The sequence below is a fragment of the Mchenga conophoros genome, linkage group LG14 (genome assembly GCF_057382185.1).
Source record: "Mchenga conophoros isolate Kocher_MC1m ecotype Shallow Benthic linkage group LG14, M_conophoros_male_GT1.1, whole genome shotgun sequence".
Lineage (NCBI taxonomy): Eukaryota > Metazoa > Chordata > Actinopteri > Cichliformes > Cichlidae > Mchenga > Mchenga conophoros.
This window is the reverse complement of record NC_140539.1, coordinates 31,915,654-31,939,979: the sequence shown is the minus strand read 5'-3', so window position 1 is coordinate 31,939,979 and position 24,326 is coordinate 31,915,654. Positions and strand designations below refer to the sequence as shown.

General features: G+C 38.3%; 1 protein-coding gene across 3 annotated transcripts; it reads left to right on the top strand.

The window, feature by feature from the left end:
- The first annotated feature begins 3,212 nt into the window (after window positions 1-3,212).
- postnb (periostin, osteoblast specific factor b) lies at window positions 3,213-23,707 on the top strand. 3 transcript variants are annotated; one of them, XM_085243957.1, is made up of 21 exons: window positions 3,213-3,360; window positions 3,763-3,861; window positions 6,869-6,933; window positions 7,133-7,290; window positions 7,369-7,533; window positions 7,611-7,757; window positions 7,954-8,095; window positions 8,812-9,024; window positions 9,156-9,290; window positions 9,949-10,097; window positions 10,242-10,378; window positions 10,568-10,698; window positions 10,806-10,936; window positions 11,253-11,355; window positions 11,452-11,519; window positions 11,809-11,854; window positions 12,757-12,933; window positions 13,007-13,054; window positions 21,961-22,035; window positions 22,128-22,166; window positions 23,128-23,707. In XM_085243957.1, the coding sequence occupies exons 1-21, from the start codon at window positions 3,242-3,244 to the stop codon at window positions 23,154-23,156; spliced, it is 2,376 nt and encodes a 791-aa protein (XP_085100083.1). In that variant the 5' UTR covers window positions 3,213-3,241; the 3' UTR covers window positions 23,157-23,707. The 3 variants fall into 3 exon arrangements, with proteins under 3 accessions (XP_085100083.1, XP_085100085.1, XP_085100086.1); XM_085243959.1 differs by lacking the exon at window positions 22,128-22,166; XM_085243960.1 differs by lacking the exons at window positions 21,961-22,035; window positions 22,128-22,166.
- The last annotated feature ends 619 nt before the right edge of the window (window positions 23,708-24,326 follow it).

Below are 24,326 nucleotides of genomic sequence, written 5' to 3'. Positions count from 1 at the left end.
TTTGTAATTGTTATTTTAACCAAAGACCAAGAACAGTTGAGCTGAACAGTCATTCATTTTAAGATAAATCAAGTGGCTTTTTTACCCATATATGTTTTCTTCTCATCACAACTATAAATATGACATGTTGTAGATTTAACTGTGAATCGACTTGTAAAATGAGGTCTGCCTTGAAGAACTACAGAAAAGAACAACTGTTTGAATGTTAGTGCTTTAGTATGACTGCTCTAGTAATAAAACTCTTACATCCACGACTCTTTGTAAGAGGTTATTAAAAGTCATTTTTAATTAGCTGTTAAGCCCAGTATACCTTTTGCCAACCTTGACCTAAATGGAAGAGAAACCTGTATGGTTTTACACTATTGATCACTGAAACTGATGCAGTAAAACTACAGGCTGTTGGTACATTTGAGAGCTTCACCACTGTTAATAATTTAGCACTCAGCACTGATATTTCCGGTTCTCTCTCATGATTGAGAGATTCTGTGGTTAGAAGAAAACTGGTTTATTTCCAAATAGGAGATGAAGCACCATCTAGTGATCTGTGAGGATATTAAAAAAACAAGCGTAGTTGGCTAATGACAATACTATGGTACCTCTGTGTAATGACTATGTAACTAATCATACTATTTAAAGTAGAAAACCTGTGAAAAACATGTCATGATGGTACCTTTCAGGTACAGAGGCCTATCGTGTTGCTACTTTTAACCTGTAGTCAACAACACAGTGCTTAATAGAGGTAAGATACTACATTGATTAACTGAGCTAATAGGTGCCTGTGAATCAGTGCTACTGGTGCTTGGTTACTCATAGTTTGTATTTTCACAGACCGTTTCACACCTTCATGGATTGAAGCTTGCAGGCAACCTTAGGTGCTGGATGAAACTGATGTCAGTTTCTGTTACCATAGTAGCCCTGCTATCTTTAGAAACCAATCAACAAAGTGTTTGGGTCTTTGTACTATATCTGAAAAGCTCACTCAGTTAAGATTGCTGTTGCACCTTTTCCTTTAATTTCCACTTAAAAGTAAAACGAGAGGAGCCCGTACTTGGGATCAAGACTTACTTTATTCTTTGTGGCACATGAAATGTTTGTGTCGGTGCCAGCGTGTGTGTCAAGGACTGATTCAGAGAGAGCATGCTCTGATTCAAAGTGCAAAAGCCACACTGCATTTGATTATCACTGCAACGAGTGTGTGGCGATTCCATTATCTCTCACTGGCTGTTTAATAGGATGATGGGACTGCATAGTAACTGTATTTCAGTGTTTTGGATTTTAGAGGATTAAGGGGCTTTCTAAATGCATTAAATAAAGGTGATAAGAAGCTTGGGCCTTCAAACTGTCACTTTTTAAATGTGATTGGCTGATTTTTTCATTTCAGGCTTACAACTTGAAAATACAAAGTCAGTCCACTGATGTTCAGCTCCAGATGTCTGTCTGTTTGCTTTTCTTTGCCATCCTCCCTTTCTAACCCCTCAACCAGTCACAGCAGATGGCTACCTCACCCCGAACAGGGTTCTTCCAGAGGTCTCGTTCTGTTAAGACTGAGCTCTTTTTTCCTAAGTGCTTGCTAAAAGGGGAACTTTTAGAGAGAGCTTTTCTCTCTAATATTTACCTACATCTTTACCTACAATATGAAGCTCACTAAGATAACTGCAGTTTTGAACTGATGTTACATAAATAAAACTAAACTGAGTCAATGTCTGCACGGTATTGGGTCTTAGGGTCTTTAAAAAAAAAATCCGCTGACTTGGCTGGTTAAGACAATCTTTTCCTTATCCTATTTAGAGCATCTGGTTAAAACCAGATTGGTTTCACAACATGTGCCAAACAGAACTCTATAACTAAAACCTTTGGTTACGGTACAAATAACAATTACAATTCCAGAACTGTTGATATTTGCAAAGTGAAAACAAATAATGATCATTAACCAGCACCATGAGTCATTTAGCTTATTAATAGTCAAGAGAGCTGCAACTTTTGGAAATAACAAAAGATGACATATACATTGCTTTCATATGCTTAGCACATGGGTTCCTGCTGTTCATCTTCAAGATACAGCCTGTTATCATTTCCTTGTAACAGTTGTGGGATTTTACATTTTCCACATCTGAGACATTTCCCAGACAATCGTTTCCTGTGCTCTGTTATATATGTGAAGTTGTTTTTAAGACGCTTCTGTTAACATGCCAGTGCAAGTTTCCTGTTGTCCTGTTACTACTTGTGTTACAGCACTTAAGTGTTGCCCCGAGACTCCATTCTTTGTAGCCTTAAAAAATACCATGGCTCCACTATGAAAACATCTGACAAGTGAATAGTAGGTGCAAAGACCTGAAAACAAGAGCTGAACTTCAAAGACTACAAAAATAGTTTTCTGCTAAACAGGAAGATACTTTCAGATACTTCTGTATCTCAATATTTACTCCTCCTCAAATGTAAAAGTAATCATGGGTAATATTATCCATGTCCAACAGCACTGTGAGCCTCGGTGCTTGTACTCCCACAGCCACAAGGTGGAGCAAATAGCATTCTGAAAGATTTACACATTCCTAGTTCTGGAATTTGTTCAGAGCAGAGATTATTGTTTGTACTCCAAATAAAGGACACTTTTATAGGCAAAATACATTTGAACTATTCATCCCAAGTATCCCATCTGTTCAATATCTATATCTATCATGCATCACTCAGCTTCAAAGCACTAGACACAAACTGAAATATTTTGCATCTGTGCACTGAGAATGTGTGCTGAGCCTTCAAATCTTCATTTGAATCAGTGTGCAGATGCAATACAACACAACAGATTTTTAGATACAACTTTTTCCATAAAGTGAAAGCATAAACTCATAAAGGGACTTTTAGAATCACTCTTATATGGCTAAAACATGTTTATGGAAATTATTTTGTGGCAAATGTGCACATTCAAATTTAGACAAGGAATCAAAAAGGTTAATTTGAAAAAATGGTAAAACTGCTAACAATCAAAAATTGTCTCGCTATTTTAAAAATGCTTTTCCTTGATCAGTTAATATAGAAAAAAAGATTGCAATCCTTGATTATAAATGGTAAAGCCCAGTGTATGTTTTAAGTCATATGGGGTTTTTTTTTAAGTGCTGGGTGGTCCATGCATGTACAAAAAAAATTGCCATCCTCCTAGGGTGGGTGAGACTTGTGGAATATAAACTCCTGCTCTCCGTCTGCTCCCACTACTCTGGGTCTGGGTGGGCTAGCGAAGGAATCAGGGATGAAGCTCCTTTTTGTGGTTGCCTGTGCACTTTTTGTGCTCTGTACATTTGATAATGCTGACTCCTCAGCTTATGACAAAATTGTTGCCCACAGCAGAATCAGAGCCAGAAAAGAAGGGTAAGCTCATCTATATATATTGTTTTGCTCTTTTTTGTGCATGCATGAACATTGAACAGTTGTTATCATTTTTGCACATTTGTATATTGTACAACTCTATAAGTTCCAACTATTTCAACAATATTAATTGTGTATTGTTTTTGAAGGGTATCTAAAATCTTGCATTTCACTTAGGACATGTTTAATCCAGCATGTGTCGTTATCACTATTCATATTTAACTGTCTGGCTTCAAAAGCAGCAGTAGTATTTGCCAAATAATTATTCATGCTTGACGGCCTGATGTCTTATCCATCTGGGCTGTTAAATAATCCTTTACACGTGAATAATTTCATAGATTCCTACTGATGTTTTACTTGCTGACTAATTCTTCATCACATTTTTTGGTATAAATTCTCATTTAGACCCAATGTCTGCGCCCTCCAGCAAGTCATGGGAACCAAGAAGAAATACTTTAGCACTTGCCGTAACTGGTACAGAGGGTCCATCTGTGGAAAGAAAGCGTGAGTGCTTGTTTTGTGTATCCAACAGGAAAAACTGTACCTCCAGTTCAAACAAATACATTCACTCAGCAGTTATGTGGGCTTACTGTTCTCTTTATTTTCTTTTCCCATTTCTTCCCACTCCCTCACCCCACCCCCTCCAACATGCGCATGCAAACACACACACACACACACACACACACACACACACACACACACACACACACACACATCACCCCCTGCCCTCATTTTTCATGGAAACTCGGATGTTTCCACAGAGATAGACATCTGTTATCTTACTTTGAATTACATTACCACTTAAAATGAAAAACACATTTATAGATCCAGCCTTTAAACTCTTTCTTTAGAAAACAGTCCAGTTTGATCCTAAACTAAAAGTTAGGGTTCTCATAACTTGAGCAGTCGGTTGATGTTGGATGCCACAGTGGTGAACCACTGATTCCAGGATATGATGTGGCTGCAAAATGTTGACTGTATTCTTGAATGGAAAAGCGTTTAGCTCAGCCATTATAAGAAACCTCTTTATTGGTTTTATTCCAGCAATCTCAGCAGTTTTAGTTTAAACATGAATCAAGTTTGTGGCTATTAACAGACCCTTTTACTCTTTTTCTTCCTGTCACACACATATACATACATACAACACTCACACTGAGTTTGCCCTCAGCGCTTGACTGAGTCATGCTTTGCACTCTAAATAGGCTCAGTTCTTCATGATGAATACCCTCTGCTCACTGAAATCGGCAAATGATAAGGTTGAAAACAGTCAAAATATTGTGTTTTAGCGGAAGTCTGACAAGAAACTATATAATCAATGAAAAGTTGGATGGGCTAAAGCTGCAGTTAAAGCTGACTGATTTAGTCATTTAAACCTGTTAAAGTCTTCTAAATTAAATAAGTCAACTTCAGTTTGAGTTAGACTTTTCTCCCATAGAAGAGAACTAGATAATCTGGTCGAATATAAATAAATTGAGCTTCTTCTTTTTTTAAAGTACGAGTTATATGATTGAGGAGGCCAAGTCTCCTGGATCCATTAACTGCATCCAATTTTATTACCTTCTCCAACCAAGCCTGTTGCTCCTCCCATCATTCCTCCTACCCTGTCTTCCATAAATCCCCCAGATGTTAGTAGTCCTCCAGCATTAGAGCAAAACATTTATGTCAGTTATAACTTTCAGAAGTGCTTTATTAAAACTGCAAAATGATTTTGTTTACCAGATCTAAATTTTGCTTGTAGGTGAGAACATGTGCGTTTTAAGCTAAAATGTCACCAGTGCCTTTTGTGATCATTTGAAGAACTTCAGGGTAACTAGCTCACCAAGATAATCAAAGACAGTGAGACCTGAATAGAACTTTTCCATTTATGGCAGTTGGTGCTCAGCCTAACTTTATCTAGCCAGTCAAAGTGTTTGTCTTCACCCTCTGAGAGAATATTCTCTGCCAGAGCAGGTCCGCCTCTAAAGAAGCTTTATATTAACAAACCTTCAGAATCCAGGCTAAAAAAATTTTGGTGGGTTTAATTGAAATTACGCTTCATGGACGATACAAAACGACAAAGTTTTGTGTCGTCCATGAAGTACTTACAGTACTTTTGAAGAGATGCTGATAAATCAAAAGTTTCCAATTCCGTAGCCAGACACATTTCCACAGTGTGGGAAAGCAATGTTACGAGGGTTTTGCTGACTCTGCCTCAATGGGGCTCGTGTGATCTCATCCCAATCCCTGCAACTCTGATGCAGACCAAGAAGCATGGGTCTGTTGGCTGAAACATAATAATCAGATAAGAGCAACAGTAAAGTAAAGTCCAGACTATAAATCATCATCTTACATGCAATTCATCTTGTCACCATGTTGTATAATGTTTCTCACATGTATCCCTTAAAAGCCATAAAACTTGTGTAAATTCAGTCTTTATTGTCTAAACTTGCCTAAACTGTTCTAAACTATTAATGGCAGATTTGACATGCATTTGTCACAGGAATACTGTTGATAGAAATGAACTGCTAAACTTTTGTACTTTAACATCCTTTTTCCTTTAGTTTATTTTTCTTGTATTTGGAATCAGTATATGCATTGCCAAAAGCAATACTACTTGTTACTATAAACTAACTGCCATGACTTGGAAAAGAAGCAGTTTTCCTACTGTTAGTGTTTATTTTTTCTGACAATTAAAACTGGGCAGTTTACCTCAATAATCTCCCCTGCCAACTCTTGGTGCATATAGCATTGTTTATTCCTCATAGCTATGTCTCTGATGTTTTCATCATCTTGGGAGTCTTTTTACTGTTGAATACTCATTAGGTATTTGCGGTAAAGTAGATATATTCAAATGACCAGTTTTCCCACAGGAAGAGATAATCCTATAGCTTCAGCATGGTCGAACCTGCTGATGTAAGACATCTTTTATGTTGTGCAGCTGCACTTTGAATTTTACTGGTCTTTTCAGGCTATGATCTCAGGCATTTTGGAGAACATGCTGCTGCTCTTCATATGTGTGTCCAACAGCAAATAAAAATGTGTCAAAACATAAATCAAAATGACTATTCTCTCAGTATGAAAGTCTGTTTCAAAAACGTGTATGCTGGCGTCCAGATTAGCTAAACTAAGTCCATCAAATCCATTTTTTATGTTAACCAACATTTTGTAATCTCAGATATAATTACTGATCAGACTTTCAAGACAGACATCTTAATATAAATGTCACATAGAGTTCAGATTAATCCTGTAGCTTAAAAGAGGAGGCCTTGGTGATATAAATCTACTCCTGTAATGCTAGCATGAACACAATTAGGTTTTGGCAAAAGCCTTTGGATCACATGGTCTGTTTGGGTAATGCAGAGAATAATGGGTTACATCTGGAAACACTGAAGAAAACAGAAAATCACAGAATGATGATTCAACTAAAAACATAGCAGCAAGAAAAATTACTTTCTTGCATGTATTATTATGACTGGTATCTCAAACATATGTGCAAATCCATATTTTTGATGTGTGTGTTTTTTTCCTGCAGGACTGTGATTTATGAGTGCTGCCCAGGGTATATGAAAATGGATGGCATGCTTGGCTGCCCTGCAGGTATGGCCTGTACTGTTTTGTAGAACAGTTGTAGAACAGCTGTGTTTTAGCTTTGAGATCAGACCAAATAAACTAGAAGCAAGTGCCACAGCATATTGTTGACACGTTTTTTTCCAATCGATCAGTTCAAAGATTGTGTCTTATTTCTGTTTTCAAAAACAACACTCGACCCTTATTGTGATTTTTTTTTCTTTCTTAGTTGCCCCGATTGACCACGTGTATGGCAGTTTGTCTATAGTGAAGGCCTCATCAACCCAAAACTACGCTGACATTTCCAAGCTAAGACCTGAGATTGAGGGACCAGGATCTTTCACCTTCTTTGCTCCCAGCAATGAGGCTTGGGATAATTTGGATACGGTGAGTCAGTACAAAACAAAAAGCTCTGGAAGATCTCCATCTTTGAGATTTTAACAACTAATTTTTTTCATCTAACAGACAGTGAGGGATGCGCTGGTCAGCAACGTCAATATTGAACTATACAACGCTCTTCATTATCATATGGTCAACAAGCGCCTCCTGACCAAAGACTTAAAGAATGGAATAAAAGTCACCTCCATGTACAATGACCTTGATCTCCATATTAACCATTACTCCAATGGGGTGTGTACTCAGTGTTATTTTAACGTTACATTAACCATTTGTCAGGGGTATTACACTGAAACAGATGTCGTGTACAGATAGTGACTGTGAACTGCGCCAGGATCATCTACGCCAACCAGATCGCCACAAATGGAGTCGTGCATGTCATCGACCGCGTCATCAGTACTATTGGAAACACTATTCAAGATGTCATTGAAGTTAACGATGACTTGACAACCCTGAGTGTGAGTACAAGCTTTGGTAGGAGAAAAATGATTAACAACTAAAACTGCAAACCCTGCTGTTAAAGACTTATTGATGTAATACAAGACACTTACAATTACTATTATACAATTATAATGTGAATATTTTCTTTGTATGCTGCTTTGCAGTATAATGAAGTTCACTAAATATAATATTGATGGTGAAATAATCTTCTAGGATCTATTTCAAAATTCTGAGCTTTTGGAGAAACTGGGTCAGCCAGGACATTACACTCTTTTTGCCCCGACCAATGAAGCCTTTGAGCAGCTCGGCATCGATGTGCTGGAAAGAATTCAGAGTGACAAGCAGGCCCTCAAAGGTAAATCAGACTTCTTCAAAGGCTTATTTTTAGTGTTAAGTTAATTGAAGCAGAACGATGTTTACTGATGGAAGTACTGGAAAAGAAATGTAGTGGTTGCTGGGAGTATGGTTGCGCATTGAGCTTCTTCCAATTCAAAACAGATGAAGCCACAATAGATCTGGAGCTTATTTAGCTTTAAAAGCTAACTTGAACTAAAAAAAAACTTTCTTCTTTCAAGCCAAGCATTAAATTGTGAGTTTGAAAACATATGATGTAACACATAATTTGACATTTTTATGGCCTTTTTTTTTTACTGCTATATGTATCTTCATAAAATATACTCGTATAATTATCAGTAATATTTGTTGTTGTTTAAAGTGTTGAGATATACATTGTGATTTCTTAAAGAATCAGAATTCAGAATTTCTAAAAGGCTTTCAAGGTAATTATCAATCTAAGCACCAAGAGATAGTAAAAAGTTGTACTTCATCTGTATTTCCTCATGTATATTTGCTGTGCCGTGCTCAGATCAGAACAGTTCCCCACACTAGAGGACCACTGGGATCTAAAGGATATGCAGGTTTCTTGGATATAACCTCCTTGACTTTGGTATAACAAAGGAAAAAACATTAATGTCCCAGTGTATCAGACAAACATCTACTTACACAACTAAATCATATATTAACTCAAATATTTTAGTTATTTATTTATTTATTTATTTATTGTTGTTTCAGCTCTTCTGTCTTTCCACCTCCTGGACTCAATCCAGTGCTCTGAGGGTATCCTGGCTGGCACCTCTTATGAGACACTGGAGGGCAACAACATTGAAATTGGCTGTGATGGCGAAAGCTTGACAGTCAATGGCATTAAAATGGTGCGTCAGAAGGACATTGTCACCACCAATGGTGTCATCCACATTATTGACAAAGCACTTGTTCCAGACTCAGGTTAGAGCACCTCTTTGCTTCCTATTCAGGCATGCCTTGTTTATTACACAATATGTATATCGAAGAATATGTAAATATTTTTTCTATAGTTCATATTCTAAAACCGTCAGGATTTCCTTTACCTCTTTAAGCTAAGCAGGTAATGGAACTGTTGGGAAGTTCCCAGTCAACCTTCAGTGACATGGTGTCTGAGCTGGGCCTTTCTAGTGGCATGAGATCAGATGCAGAGTACACTTTACTGGCTCCATTCAACAGTGTCTTTAGTGGTGAGTCATATACTCCTCATTATACCGCTTGCACTTCCTCTCTTATCCACTCGGCAGGTGGCAATGTCGATTTTTAAAAAATGCTTCATGGAATTCATGCAAAATCTTAATGTCATATGTGGAAAAAGTAGCCGCTATGCTTCTCATGTTTTAAGAAACAATTAATTGTAGTCAGCTAGGGAAAAATTGTATCTTATTTATATTGATAATCTTTTGTCAGTGGATGTAAAGAATTCCACAATAAGAAAATCTAAAAGTGACTGTTATCAATTAATGTTGTCACATTTATTCTGTGCATTTATCTATTTATTGTCTATCTTGACATAAGACACGTCCAAGAAAATCAGGAAAACTGTGACAGATGATGATATTTCTTGCTCAATCCATAAACATTCCCTCTGTCTGTCTGTGAACATGGACCTACAGAGCATTTATCGTCATTTGTAGGACACTATTTGTGGTTTATCTGCAGAACTGCCAGGTCAATGAGTACAGAGTCGACTTTGGTCAAAATATGTCTGTTACTGCTTTAGGGTAATGGTAGTCAAAGTAGTAAGAATACAGTTTTTTGAAGCCAGTGCTTTAAATGTAAATGTATTTTTTTCCTGGTGTAATTAATTTTAAATGAGAATCATAAAACTGTTTCTTTCCTCTGCAGATGAAATAATGTCCATGGATCAGGACTTACTCAAAATTATCCTGGAGAACCACATCTTGAAGAATAAGATTGTTCTGGGACAGCTGTACAATGGCCAGCAGCTGGAGACCATCGGAGGGAAACTTCTTCGGGTCTTCATCTATCGTTCAGTGAGTACTCTTCTCTAAAGATTTGCCCAGTAGTTATAGCTGGAGGCCATTAAAGACTTGTTATAGGCAATAGCCTCAATCAATCTTCAAATCTTTGAGATTTCAAGTTTATTCTCTTTTATTCAACTTGTTTCACATCTGCAGGCTGTGTGCATCGAGAATTCCTGCCTGATACGAGGCAGTAAAGAAGGAAGCAATGGGGCCCTTCATCTCATGAGGACTCTGTTGAAACCTGCAGAAAAAACTATGTACGAGATTCTGACAGAAAACGGAGGGTTCAAGTAAGTACAATGGTAATATAAATGGACTGTGGTCTTAAAAACCAGTATAATACTCAAACCACATCTTGACAATCATTACATTAAATCCACATGGCACATATGGGAATGGGAAAGTGCTGTTGCTGCAATATGTCATCCCTTAGAGGCGTCTACAACAGCCAAGTTACAGTTTTCTTCTCTGCTCTTTAGGATCTTTTTGTCTCTGATGGAAGCTGCTGGCTTGACTGACGTGCTTCGACAGGAGGGAGGCTTTACTCTGTTTGCCCCAAGCGACAAGGCTTTTGCAGGTTTAAGTGAAAGAGACATGGCTGTGTTGAAGAGTAAGTTTACAAGACATTTTTGTCTATTTATTTGTTGGGCAGTAAAAGTCTAGTTAGAAATGCAAAATACAATAATAGCTTATGTGTGTGTCTTTGCTTTATTTCAGAGGACATAAATGCACTCAGAACCATCCTTCTGTATCACATCAATAATGGTATCTTCATTGGCGGTGGTTTGGAGCCTGGGGTGACAAACCTTCTCAAGTCCCTCCAGGGCAGCAACCTTAAAATTGTAGTTGTAGGTATTTTGTGCATCCAGATGGAAACTATATATCTTAATCTATTAAACCTTATACTTCAGATAAATCCCTTTTTTTTCTTTTTCTTTTTTAAATTTAATCGTAAAGAGTTAAGTATTCAGTAAAACTGTTTTATATGGTAGTGTTCATGAATATTGTCTGATTAAAAGTCACTTTGAAACTCAGTGACTCCAGTAAGCTAATGATATTTAATGTGGGACAGAGATTATTCTTCATATTTTAGTATGTGGTTTCATTCACACCCAACACTTTGTGGTTTTCTTGTCTGTAACTGTTTGAAATGGTTGTCCTTAGGCAAACAACACTGTGAAGGTTAATTCTGTTCAAGTCCCTGAGGCTGATATGATGGCCACAAATGGAGTCATTCACTTTGTCAACAAGCTGTTGTATCCTGAAGGTAAAACTTTCATCCAGTTATTGTCTTATAAATCTGCCAAGAAACGTGATAACTGTAAATACCTAATTGCGGTCAACGCCCTGTGCTGTCTTGTAGAAATCCCTATTGGATCCCAGGAACTCCAGATGGTTCTGACGAAGCTCATCTCTTATATTCAATTTAAGGTTAATTTGTTTTTTGTTTTTAAAGTTCCCGAGATGTTGGGTTGGGTCTAGTTTGCAGTTTTTTTATTCTTTATTTAAGTCGTAACAAAATTGTTATAATTCCATGTAAAGTATAAGAAATAGAACATACAATGAAGATTATGCTAGTGGTTATTTTAGTAAAATGGTTCTGATTGAACATTATTGTTGTTAATTATTTATATTTTTCAGCTGAGCTGAGCAATTATATGCTTTATTATGCAGCATAGACATTTAATATGCTTTAACAATTGTATTTACTTTTTTACAGTACATTTCTGGATTCAGATATCAGGAAATTCCCCTTACATTTTTGAGTAAGTAGTTTGCATGTTTCACTGTCATTAATAACTCTGTATTTCCTGTTGTTATTATAGAGGACTGTCACTTGTGTCATTCAGGAAAGTATAGTAATGGTGATTAAAGAATATCAACATCATTTGATTCCTAATCAGTGAAGTATGACCAGTTATATTTAATAAAACTGTTGCAAGCACAAAACTGAGGAATTTCAAAAGACCAGTGGAAAAAAATAAAAACAATATATTCCTCATCTAATGACAACCGTAATATTTGATTATGACTGCTGATCTAGCTACCACATTCTGCTAACTGTTCAATGCCCCATCCTGAGGCACTCACACAATACCTGTCAATGCCTGAGAAGAAAAAAAAAACATTAGGCAGTTAGCTAAGATTAGCATTCATTAATCCATTGACATTTCTTCTTTCCACTTGCCATAAATTGTTTGGTATCACTCCATTTCCATTAAGGTAGTCAAGATGGTGAACAGTGAGGGCAGGGAGGGTACAGTGTACATTAAAAACTATGGGAATCTTTATGAGATTACCAACCAGGAATTCACAGTGCACTTTATGTAGCCAAACTTGTCAGTTTACATGCAGTCATGCACTGAAAGCTAGTTAATTACAAATTTTGAAACACAGTATTTAGATATCACTGACATAATAGTCACATGTATTTAAAATAAAGCTGTGCTAAAGCAAATCATAAAGCTGTAGAAAATTATAACACAATTGTATTAGTAGATATCCTTTGATTAGGAATCGCCTTTTCTTTCATGGAAATTTTTCACTGAAACTATTTTTTGTATGTGTTGGCTGTACAGAAGTTGATCAGTATACAATGCTGTGCACTCTTGATTTCAGTGTAGTAAAACATGGCTTCTTTGCTTTTTTACACTTCCTGGGGTAAAAGAAGTGACAAGGGTCATTCAAAGGGAACCCATCAAAAAAACGGTTACCAGGGTGATTGAAAAGCAGAACCCCGTCCAAAAGGTTACCAGGGTGATTGAAACGCAGAACCCCGTCCAAAAGGTTACCAGGGTGATTGAAAGGCAGAACCCCGTCCAAAAGGTTACCAGGGTTGTCTCTGGTAAGTATTTCTTAAGTGTAAAACACAATCATATGACTTGATATTAAGAACTCACAAATGTTGTTGTTTCCAGGGCCTCAATACTCAGTCAGCACTGGTACCAGCAACATTGATCTGGAAGGTCAGTGAAATGCTTTGGAAACTTAAAAATAAGGATTGTTTGTGTGATTATTAATTAATAATATTAATAAATTATTGTTAGATTTGATTTTAGATTAGATTAGAGCTCTCTGAATTTAGCTATCACAAATAAAATAATATAGAATATAATAAAGATAATTTATACACACATCATAGGTGACTTTTAAATACATATAATAGACTTTAAATCTTATTAAACAGTATTTAGTGTTGAAATCTCCCAATTCTTTGAATCTTTGGGCTGAAGGAGGGACAATACTCGGTGTATAAATGCTCAATCAACAATCATTTATTTCCATACAATTCAACAGTCAGAGCATTACATCTGGAGCATTACGGACGGGAGAGATGCTACCAGAGGGTCAGGCACATGTCTCAAAATGGTGACGGGTTGCTCAGCTTTTTATAGTCTCTAGTGGCCCCCAGCTAGTCGTAAAAGCCAAAACATCACATTTTTTCTCTGTTACAGCGCCTAAGTTATGACCTCGGCAGTTGTTTCTCTGCTTTCTGTAAGGTGGGGGTGTGGAATGTGGTCTATCTATCTCCCCTGTCTTTAGACACAGAGTCTCCTGCTTACAACCTTCTCTTCATGATTCAACAATTAAGCATGTCAAGAAAACAGTGTAACACATTCCCAGCAGATCAAGGATACAGAGTGATGCACATTTATCTAATATGTGAATATGTTCTGTTAACTCAAAAGTATAATGAGAACTAAACTACATACAGCTCACACACTCTATATTAAAGGGTATAATGTGATCTACAGCAGTATTCTAATTCAACTACTTTGATTACATATATGAGGTAACATATAATAACAGAATAATCTAATAATTCCCCCTTTTGATCTCTGAAAGAGATCACTTACAACATGCACTCCAGGGTCGCAAGGTCCAAGTTTTCTTGATCCTGAGGCCCTCTGTCCCCCTTTAACGGGTGGACCATATGTGGGATGACCTCTGTGTTCACGCAGTTCAGATGCAAGCAAAGTTAGATTTACAACCATAACAGCAGTTACAGATGACTCTCCCATTCTGCCCCAATTTCAAACAAAGATCTGTGTATTTTGGGGTCACCGGCGTGTCCCCCTTTTTGCCAAGAGCCTCTCGAACCTCGTTGGTCTGGTGTTCCTGGTTTTCGCCAACCCCTTCATGGTTATTGCTGTGTTTGTGGGATCCATCTTCTCCAGGAGCCCAAACGTCATGACACTTGACCCCAGTTGCTGTCTCGGCAGTCCCTACATCTGTCCCTGCTGTGAAGGGTCCTCACATCTCCGGGTCCCCGTCTGGTGTCTGTTCCTTTCTCTGCAAGAGACAGAAAAGCAAAACACCTCTCTCCCTAGCCTTGATAATCTAATATTGTTATCCATTGTTCTTCTAATGATTCAAATTTGGTTCAAAATATTATGTTCAGGACTTATTCTAATCATAATCTATGTGTGTGTAAAAGAAATCAAAAATTAGTGAACCCTTTCTAAGTCTAACACATTATAAGCTTAAGTTTTACCATAGCTAAATTATTAAACACAGAAATAACGTCATAAGATGTTCATAAAACCATTGTTTGATGTTCGGACTCAACTTCCCCCTTTTTGACACACTCCCATGTGTCAATTCATTGGAGCTAGACAATTAAAAGAGAAGGTTGGTGACATCATATCTCAGAAAGTATCAGAAATTCTTCTCTCGAGTACCGTTGCTCCAGCCTTGTCATCCCTGAGGATCTTCGATCCCGAAAATGTCCCTTCTCCTCATGTAATAAAGTCTGTCATCCTTCCATGCCCTGGTAACTGGTCCATCCAGAGCTGTAACATTTTGAAATGTACATACAACAAGCCAAACCACACCTTGGTCACACCAACCCTCTTCCGCCCCGAAGATGTCCAATGCCATCCTAGTATGGACTGTCAAAAGTGGCTTTAACGCTGACTATCCTGACAATCCATTTTATAACGTTTCCTGGTCAGATTTGCCAATCTCTGCACCAGGGTTTTAAACTTTTCGCCATTTCCATTAGTTGTTATTTTTATTTAGTTTCGACTCCAGATTTTCAATTTTTACCAGTTGTAATTAGTTTTTACCAATTCTTTGCTAGTTTAGTGTAGTTTTTATTTTCTGAAAATCCTTAGTTTCAATTTAGTTTTATTTGTGTTTTGCAAAAATTAAGTGTAACAAAATCCCAGTTCCATCATATCAGTCAAGCTCTTCTGGTTATCCTTGGGTGTTGAGACTAATAACTATTAACTCTTGCCGCACCGAGTGGTCCTAATTTTGGTTCAAGTGAATTGATAACCTTTTGAAGGCGATTGTTTCACACCTTTATTTAGATGTCCCAGTCCTGTTGTCTCGGGATACATCACGCTGCCTTATCTGGGGTTAGCTGTTTTCTGGGGATGCGGGTTGAGTGGGTGAGCTCTTCAAGGAGGGGGAGTGTGCTCCCCCTGATGAGGTCTTCTAGGTAAGCTAGGTTAGCCTTCTTGTGTGAGCTTTTCAAGTGCACTTTAAGGTTAGTGGGACTTTTAGTTTTATAAATGTCCCTCATGTCCCCCTGATGACCCAGTATTTCATTTTTGCACACTGTAGTACACATTTTAGTTTTTGCTTGTAGCTCGCATACTCTACTTGCCACTCCTCTAATTCCTGATGTTTCTTAGAGAGGGCAACAGTACCTTTAAAATTATATCACATGTGTGGGGGTGTGGCCTTGCCAATTTTTTTGCCCACCTTTTCAAAATGGCTGGCGTGCCCACAAGCACATTTCATGGAAAAAGAAAGGTAATCTTGATATTTACATTTAAAATGTTTTGTTAAACTCAGATTTTTATTTTATTATTTTTGCAAGTACCCCTCCTCGGTGGCTAGAAACTGTTGGTGTGGTCAAGTGGGTGCTCTAGAAACAAACGCTCAGGACAGAACAGTTATCAGTCATGTACTTCCTACAAATTTTGCATATGTTTTATTTCATATTGATCCTCTGGGTGTAATGGTACATTTTAATTTGAATTTATCCAAACTAAACACAATATTTTCTTTATTTACTTTGCTCTTGTTCTTTTTCAGTACCACATCCTATCAAATGTCCCTGTCAATTATATTCTACATCTAATAACTTACTATTTCAAGTGAGAACCTAAATCACGTGGACCAATGTTTATTATTGCATATCTCTATTCTGAATGTGGCCAGTCATTCATAGGTATTGTTCAATTTTGGCGATTTTCCTCTATAAAATTTAATTGACTTTTTACAGTGGCCTGCTATGGTTAATAATAACATATTCCAGTCATGAGTGGTATCAAAAGTCTTCTCCACTGTAGCATTTGGCATTCCCAATAATATAACATGATACCTTAATCAAAACACAGCTAATATAGCACAGTTTTCTTAATGCAAACATCAGTAACTCAAAATCAGCAACCACAGTGTTAAGTCTGCAGTTCATACTTATGTGAAGCTAGAGTCTCCTCCTCCAGTCTCTCTTATCCTCCTGCTCCTGAAAAAACAAAACAAAACAAAGCGAAGCATCCACCCTTCTCTTGTCGGTTGGGTGAATTGTTTATGAATTGTTTATTGGCATTTACTAATCCTAAAGTGGGTGCAGTCATTGTCTCAGTATCAAGTCAGTCAAAACTTTTAGTCGTCAGTCCATCACAGTCCATTCACATGCATACCTCCATACACATTCATACCAGATGTTGCTGATAATGGAGTCTCCCGCGCAACCTATTCGAGCCTCCATCACCAGCAAGATGACGTCATCATTTTAAAGGAAAACAATTCCTTGTTGTTTTTTGGGCCGGATTGACTCGGTGCAATCCTTTTAGATCAGTGTTCCCTATAAGTGAATTTCTCCCAAGCCAATTACAATCATGGAGAAGCACACTTTGCAACTGTTTACAGTAATAATATTTTGTAGCGCTTTAAATTTCAATCTTTCAGGCCTTGTTTAAAGAGCTGATTGTTAAATCATGAACTCACAAAATATCAACATATCACCACCGGTGGATCACACCTCTCAGATGTTTTTTCTCCAGTGCTCTGTAACAAAAACGAAAACAGACATAACCAACAAAATACTACTAAAATAACACAAACTAGGGCCCGTTGCAGACATGTCCAAGCCTAATACTATCCCTCTCTCGCTTACGAGAAAGAACACAAGCCAAAGCTCACTGATAAAATCAAGCTAGCGCTAAACAAAACCAAACAATCAACCAGAAATTCACAGGAACATTTTGCTTCCTGCCGGGACAATATTGTGTGGGAATGAGAACCTCAGGTGCCGTAACACCTTTTGTTCCTCCTTGAATTAAAACTCAATCACAGAAAATGCCGTACTCCGACCTAAAACTTACACTATTAATTCATCATTTTCACTCTGTGCCACTGTTCCTCATTAGGGCTGTGTGAAGCACAGCAAAGAATTCAGTCAAGGCCTTGAGCCATAAACAGACATCACGCACAGACATTGTTTTCATAACCAAACTTTTTTAGACCTTATTCCTAAAATCTACATAAATGCCCTCTGGGTGACATATAACACATTCTAAGTATTTAATGGTAATCAATGGCTCCTCATAAAAATTATGCATTGGGATGTTTGTGTGCAGCATTTTGCATATCAGCATAAGCAAAGCATTCTTCATTGCATCAGCGTGTATGTGTGTGTGCGTGTGGATCACTCTTCATTGCACAAGCGTGTGCATGTGTATGTGTGTGCATCACTTCTCAGTGAATCAGCATTCCCGTGTGTGTGTGTGTGTGTATGTGGATCACTTCTCAGTGAATCAGCATTCCAATGTGTGTGTGCATGTATGTGTGTGTGTGTGTATATGTGTGTGTGTGTCATTTCTCACTCACTCAACGAGTGCACGTGTTCATGTGAGTATTTCACTTCATTCTGAATCTGTGTGTTTGGAGACGTGTGTGTGTGTGTGTGTGTGTGTGTGTGTGTGTGTGTTTCTCTTCATTCTGAGTCAGTGCATGTAGATGTGTGTGTGTGTGTGTGTGTGTGTGTGTGTGTGTTCATCACTTTCCTGTTCTGGTGTTCTGGGTAAACCACGGCCTGAAGCGTGCCCTGGGGTCCTGCCCCCCTCCTTTTCAGTTTGTTTGCGACCATTGCTGCTGCTGCTGCTCAAAATTCAGTCCGTCCTGGTTCTGACCCCAATTGGGGCAGTCCTTTCTTCAGTGTCGATGTTCACCGCAGGTGAAACCTGCATCTTCTTCTGTGTTTTTGTCCATTCTGAGGTGCCTTCTGTCCTCAGTTACTCCTCTTGTCTCGGTCACGCCCTTTTTCGCCACCCGATCATCCGTGTTGGTCCATCACTGTCCTGCACAGTGTGAATGCAAAGTTATCAAGGTCAGCATTCTTTCGCTCGGCCTTACTTTTCATTCGGGCTTGGCGGGCGTCTCGTCACAGCTCTGTCAGCTGACGCAGTCTGGGAATTTTTCCCCCGTGTAGTGAAACGGGCCTTAGGTTTAGTGCTCTCCGTCTCGGCTGCATGAGATCACATTCCTGCAGGTCTGTTGACATTCTCAGGTCGTTGTTGTGGGTCCAGCTGTTGCAGCATTTGGTCAGTGTCACGTATGGGGGAGAGCAGGAGTCCAGTCAGCCTCGGCTTTCAGGGCCGGCAAAGCAGCCTGTAATTAAATATGTATAGAAAAAACAAAAACAAAACAAAACAAAAACAAACAAAAAACAAAAACAAACGAACAGGAAAATGTTGTTGTGTTGGCTGTGTTATTCAGAGGGGAGACAATGGGGCCAGGCCCTGTGTCAGCCTTCTCTCCCCCTTTTTTTTTGTTTTTTGTCTCCCGATATAATCAACTCCTAACCCACCAAGTTGACAGGACAACACCGGTATATGTTAAAATTCTTAAGATCATGTTTAAAAGCCCAAAAAAGGAACTTTCTTTCATTCAGTAATCACTTTTATTAATCAATCAACAGAAAACATGTCACAATTTGAATCTTTTAACCACTAAATTTGTTGCGTCTTGCCTGGTTGGTTAGACCAGTGTCCCCTTTTTTTTTTTTTTTTTAGTTAAATTGTTGTCCTGCAACCCAGAGGGTTTCTTTGTCAGTAATGTATAGACTTCATCATTTAAGTATGTTAATTTTTCTTTAACCTTGCTGGAAAATCTTCACGTGTTCATGAGTGTAAGCTGTTTCTTCATTGCGTGTATGTGCATTTGTATAAAAGCAGGTTAATTTTATCTTTTCTCAAACTAGGCGTTACCTTAAAAGGAGCCTTTCTCTCAGATTTCTCTGCTTGTGTGTGTTTTTGTTTCACCTTTTTGTTGTGATGCTCCGGACGCCTTCCCAACCTCCACAAGTCCGTTGGCCCCAATTTTATGTGTTAAAACTTCTCTTAATTTCTCCTCTAATTCTCTCCTCGCTGCTGTCTTTTTCACAGCTGCTGATTTGTGCTGGGTGTGGTTCCCATTACCTATAATTTTGCTTCGGCCGCTGTGCTTGTGGGGGCAGTTGGTCCAGGTCCGCAGCTTCCTGTATTAACACACTAAGAGATTTATTTTAATTTCATTTTCATCACTTTTAAACCGATAAGCAGGCAACACGCCTACCTTGACAGCGTAAACTGTACGCCAGTCTCCCAACACATTCCTCTCTCTACTTCTCCATAATTCTCCACTGCACACCTCTTACTATCTCTCCTTTTTATTTTTATTACACCACAGAGTAATACACCCAATTATGCCCGTCTATCTCCATGTGGCTCCAAATTCCCTCTTTATTTTAATTTCACACTCGTCAGGGGACAGGCACACAACAATTTCAACCACTGAAACGAGGAATTCAACCTTTTTATTTCTTTACTAATCTAGACTCAACCTTTGTTCGCAAAATGTGTCTTGTTCTAGTCCGGAATAAATGTGAACCCGTGATTACACGGCCGTTCCAGTGTTATTTCCGTAGCTATGCGGGGGCCCTCACCTCCCCAAGTCACCACCTCGGCATCCGGACGCCGCCGGTCCTGGCCGCGCGTCCACGAACAGGAGGGCCGCCACTCCATAGGCAAAATGTTCCACAGGTACACTAGACATCAACCTTTGATCCTAAAATGTGTCTTTGTTCTAGTGTCCTCCTAATCAAACACATCAACCGTCACTGTCACTGTGTTCAGACTTCACACACAGAAACACACTCAGCGCGCGCCTCACACACAGCCAGAGCGCGCCTTACACACACAGCGCGTTACACCATCAGTGAGACACACAGAGAGCGTTCCTCATCAGTGGAAGATTACACAGAAACTTCTGAGCTCAACTGTTAGATCTTCTTAAAGCACACTGCACCATAGACCAAAATACCCCTTTCTCTGCGCTTATGACCGCCACAACGGGGCAAAGTCGCATCATAAAAGTGATGCTTGCATTCCCGAAGTTATACCTGACATCATAAACCAGGTTTTGCTCTATGTACTTAAAATTTTACTTTGTATTATGACCGCAGCCCTTAAAACTCGACTGACGCCACAAACCACCGTCAAGCCTCTGTTCAATGTACTAAAATTAGCACCAACCACTACTGCACTTCACGGCCGCACCACCGGAACACGCCGTATCATAAACCAAACCTACGGACGTGTTTCGCTCTCGCGTTGCCAGCGTTCAACTGCACCGTGAAGCCAGCATCTGCTTTTCCTTAAATCAACTTCTATTTCATAGCCGGCAAAAGCCAGGACGTCACTGACACCATAAACAAAATAAACAAACCTTGACTTCAATGTACTGGACTAATGGCCGCGTCTTCAGAAGAAATTCTAACGTATTATTGCTACAGAAGCCAGTATTAGACAAAATTAAATGTGGAAGGTAAAGTGGCTGCAACTAGTCCAACGTAGTATGTTATTAGTATCTCGGTAGAAGCAGTTTATTTAACACACTGGAATTCAGCCTCAACTTATGTTGTTAGTATCTTGCGCCAAAAACCAGACACCGACAAATTTACTGTGAAAATACGTGTAACTCAGTGAACAGATTAATTTGGAAAGCCCAATATGCACATTTGGTATTTATAATACAACAGGCTGTGCTTACCTTTTTATTTTTGGACCGGTCCTCTGTTCACCTCGCCTCACGATCTCACCAAAGGTCAAATCTGCACCTCCTCAGCACACCAAAGATCCGGGTCACACGGCACCAAGTTGTTGAAATCTCCCAATTCTTTGAATCTTTGGGCTGAAGGAGGGACAATACTCGGTGTATCAATGCTCAATCAACAATCATTTATTTCCATACAATTCAACAGTCAGAGCATTACAACGTCCGGACGGGAGAGATGCTACCAGAGGGTCAGGCACATGTCTCAAAATGGTGACGGGTTGCTCAGCTTTTTATAGTCTCTAGTGGCGCCCATCTAGTCGTAAAAGCCAAAACATCACATTTTTTCTCTGTTACAGCGCCTAAGTTATGACCTCGGCAGTTGTTTCTCTGCTTTCTGTAAGGTGGGGGTGTGGAATGTGGTCTAACTATCTCCCCTGTCTTTAGACACAGAGTCTCCTGCTTACAACCTTCTCTTCATGATTCAACAATTAAGCATGTCAAGAAAACAGTGTAACACATTCCCAGCAGATCAAGGATACAGAGTGATGCACATTTATCTAATGAACTAATATGTGAATATGTTCTGTTAACTCAAAAGTATAATGAGAACTAAACTACATACAGCTCACACACTCTATAGGGTATAATGTGATCTACAGCAGTATTCTAATTCAACTACTTTGATTACATATATAAGGTAACATATAATAACAGAATAATCTAATATTAGTTAGAATTTATGTGTTATTACACTTATCTGATATTTTTTGCCAAATATTCTAGCATCACTTTAAAGATACTTTCATTTTTCCATCAGGAGTCGATCTTTCAGAAGTTTCCACCATTGAAGCGAGCGATCTTGACACATCAAGGCTTACCAAAATAATCCAAAGTGAGTTTTTTTTTCCAAGTCTCTAGGAAGTGGAAAGCAGGAAAAGAATTCATAAATAATGTGTGATTTGTGTGTTTGTTTTGCCTTTATAGAAGGCAGTTCCAGAGGAAATAATCCCAGAAGAGTTATAGGTAAAAAATAAAGAAAGAAAGAAGAAGAAGAAGGAAAAAGAAATAGAAAGAAAGACAGAAAGAAATGAGACCTGGAATTGTAATTAATGCAGCACAGTGTGAGATAGTTTAGACTGTCACTTTAAGACTTTGGCTTCAATTATGCTCCATTCTCTTCCTGTACCATATGGCCAACACATCCCTGCAATCACTTTGGTACCTACAGGAATAGCTTGACATTTTGGGAAATCTGCTTACACTACTCACTCTTTGTTGAGAGTTTGATAAGAAAACTGATAACACTCTCATTTATGGATTGAGAGGGCCAGCAGCCCATTAGCTTAGTTTAACACAGACAGAAGAGATGGCTGGCAATCACACTGTAATGCCAAGAAAATATAGTCCTGCACAAAGCCTTCTGTAAAACCACGTGCTGTTTCAGAATACCGATTTTTTATAGATTAAACAGATGACAAATCATTAACTGGTGCTGGTACAGACCCAGGCTAGTTATTTCCGGGTTTGTGCTTAGTTAAGCCAGCTGCTATAGCTTCATTTGTGTCTTGTGCATACAGTAATGGTATCAGTCTTCTCATCTAACTTTCAACAAGAAAGATGCAAATACAATTCCCCAAAAATCAACATTCCTTTATTCCAGCTGCAGTCTCTTTGCTCATCTGCTGTCATGCTTGCTGCCACAATGCTCTCCTCAAAAGCTATGCAGAAATGTGTTGCTTCAGTGGCTGTTATACAACATTTTGTGAGACCCACATCCAGTCAGCATCCATCTGTATAGTTTCTGAGACTATACACTTCCCAAGAGGGGAAGTCATCATCATCACTCCTGCTCCATGTGCTTGATGTTTCCATCTGGGCAGTGATGAGAGTTTGGATGCCAAACTTCAGCACAGTATATCTTTTAGACTTCGACAACAATCTAATCCACATGGCTGACAAATATTTATTGTTCTCTTTTTTCCAGCTGGCAGCAGGAGGAGGGGAAGGGACTGAGCACAAGCCGATGAGAACACCTCCTGGCTAAAAGCCGAAAGAGACGTCAAACCCAGATTTTAAAGTTGGTGTTTTAATACAAGGGCTGTGCCTAAAATTCATACTGTAATAGGTATACCTGACAAAAAAAACTACTCTCATAAACACTTTAATGGTGCTTTGAATGTATATAAAGCAAGTTCACATGAATATTTCAGCATGATTTTAAATACACAGAAAGTCAAAGCAGCTATAGGATAGTCTGAATGCATTCATTCATTAGATTTACAATAAAATACTTCAATTTTGAGCTTCTCTATGACTTTGCTTAACGCAAAGAGGTTAAAAGCTGCCTGAAAATTTTCAAAATCTAAGCATGATAAAGATTAAAAAAAATTTTAAAAAAAAACATGTTTTCTGACTTTAACTGTATTTTTTTTCTCTGTATATTGTTTAAATTGTAATGTAAATTTGTCTCTCTCTCTATCATTTGGAATGATGTAGCTGAATGCTTTTGGCTTTGCCTTCTATTTTCCAAACATCTTCCAATAAAAAGCTTTTGTTGAGATAAATATGCCTGTTGTGTCATTTTGAAGTCTTTGCAAAATTCTTAAATGGTAAGTTTTGTTTCATTGAGATGTTAAAACTAAATTTGTGGTTGGAAAAAAATTCTTTACTCCACAAAAGTTTGACCATAAAATTAAAGTGAAAACAGTACACAAATAACATAACTTTTTTTAAGTATGCTAATTCTGCTTTTGTTAGCCTGTTAAATGTTTAACATTATGATGGTCCTACTCAGAGAAAAATGTATAGCTTTGAAAATGTTTTGCCACTTGATATAGGATTTTATCTAGTGAGTAACTGCAAGCTTCTTTTGTTATTTTAATTTTATAATGTGCCAGCTGTTTTCAATGAGTGACATATCCAGACACAGGACCAACAGATTAGCACCTTTATTAGAGTCATGCTCCTCTATATGCTTGTATTATGGCAGTATGGGTAGCAGCATTTCTTCTACCAAAATTTGATTGTTGTTCAGCTTTAATGCTTTTCATACATTTTGGAAATGCTACTAAGCAGTGATTTCAAAAATATTTACACAAATTATGCCATAATGTAATGTACTCAATTATAGCCATTTGATGGCGTTTTTCACATTTGTGACTGTTGCTGACCCTTTGCCAAATT

Bases quoted from the DNA above. Each gene is read 5' to 3' on its own strand.
- postnb (XM_085243957.1), top strand. From the start codon at position 3,242: ATGAAGCTCCTTTTTGTGGTTGCCTGTGCACTTTTTGTGCTCTGTACA. The intron at 3,361-3,762 runs GTAAGCTCATCT...ATTCTCATTTAG, and splicing joins ATCAGAGCCAGAAAAGAAGG to ACCCAATGTCTGCGCCCTCC. The intron at 10,937-11,252 runs GTAGGTATTTTG...GGTTGTCCTTAG, and splicing joins GCAACCTTAAAATTGTAGTT to GCAAACAACACTGTGAAGGT.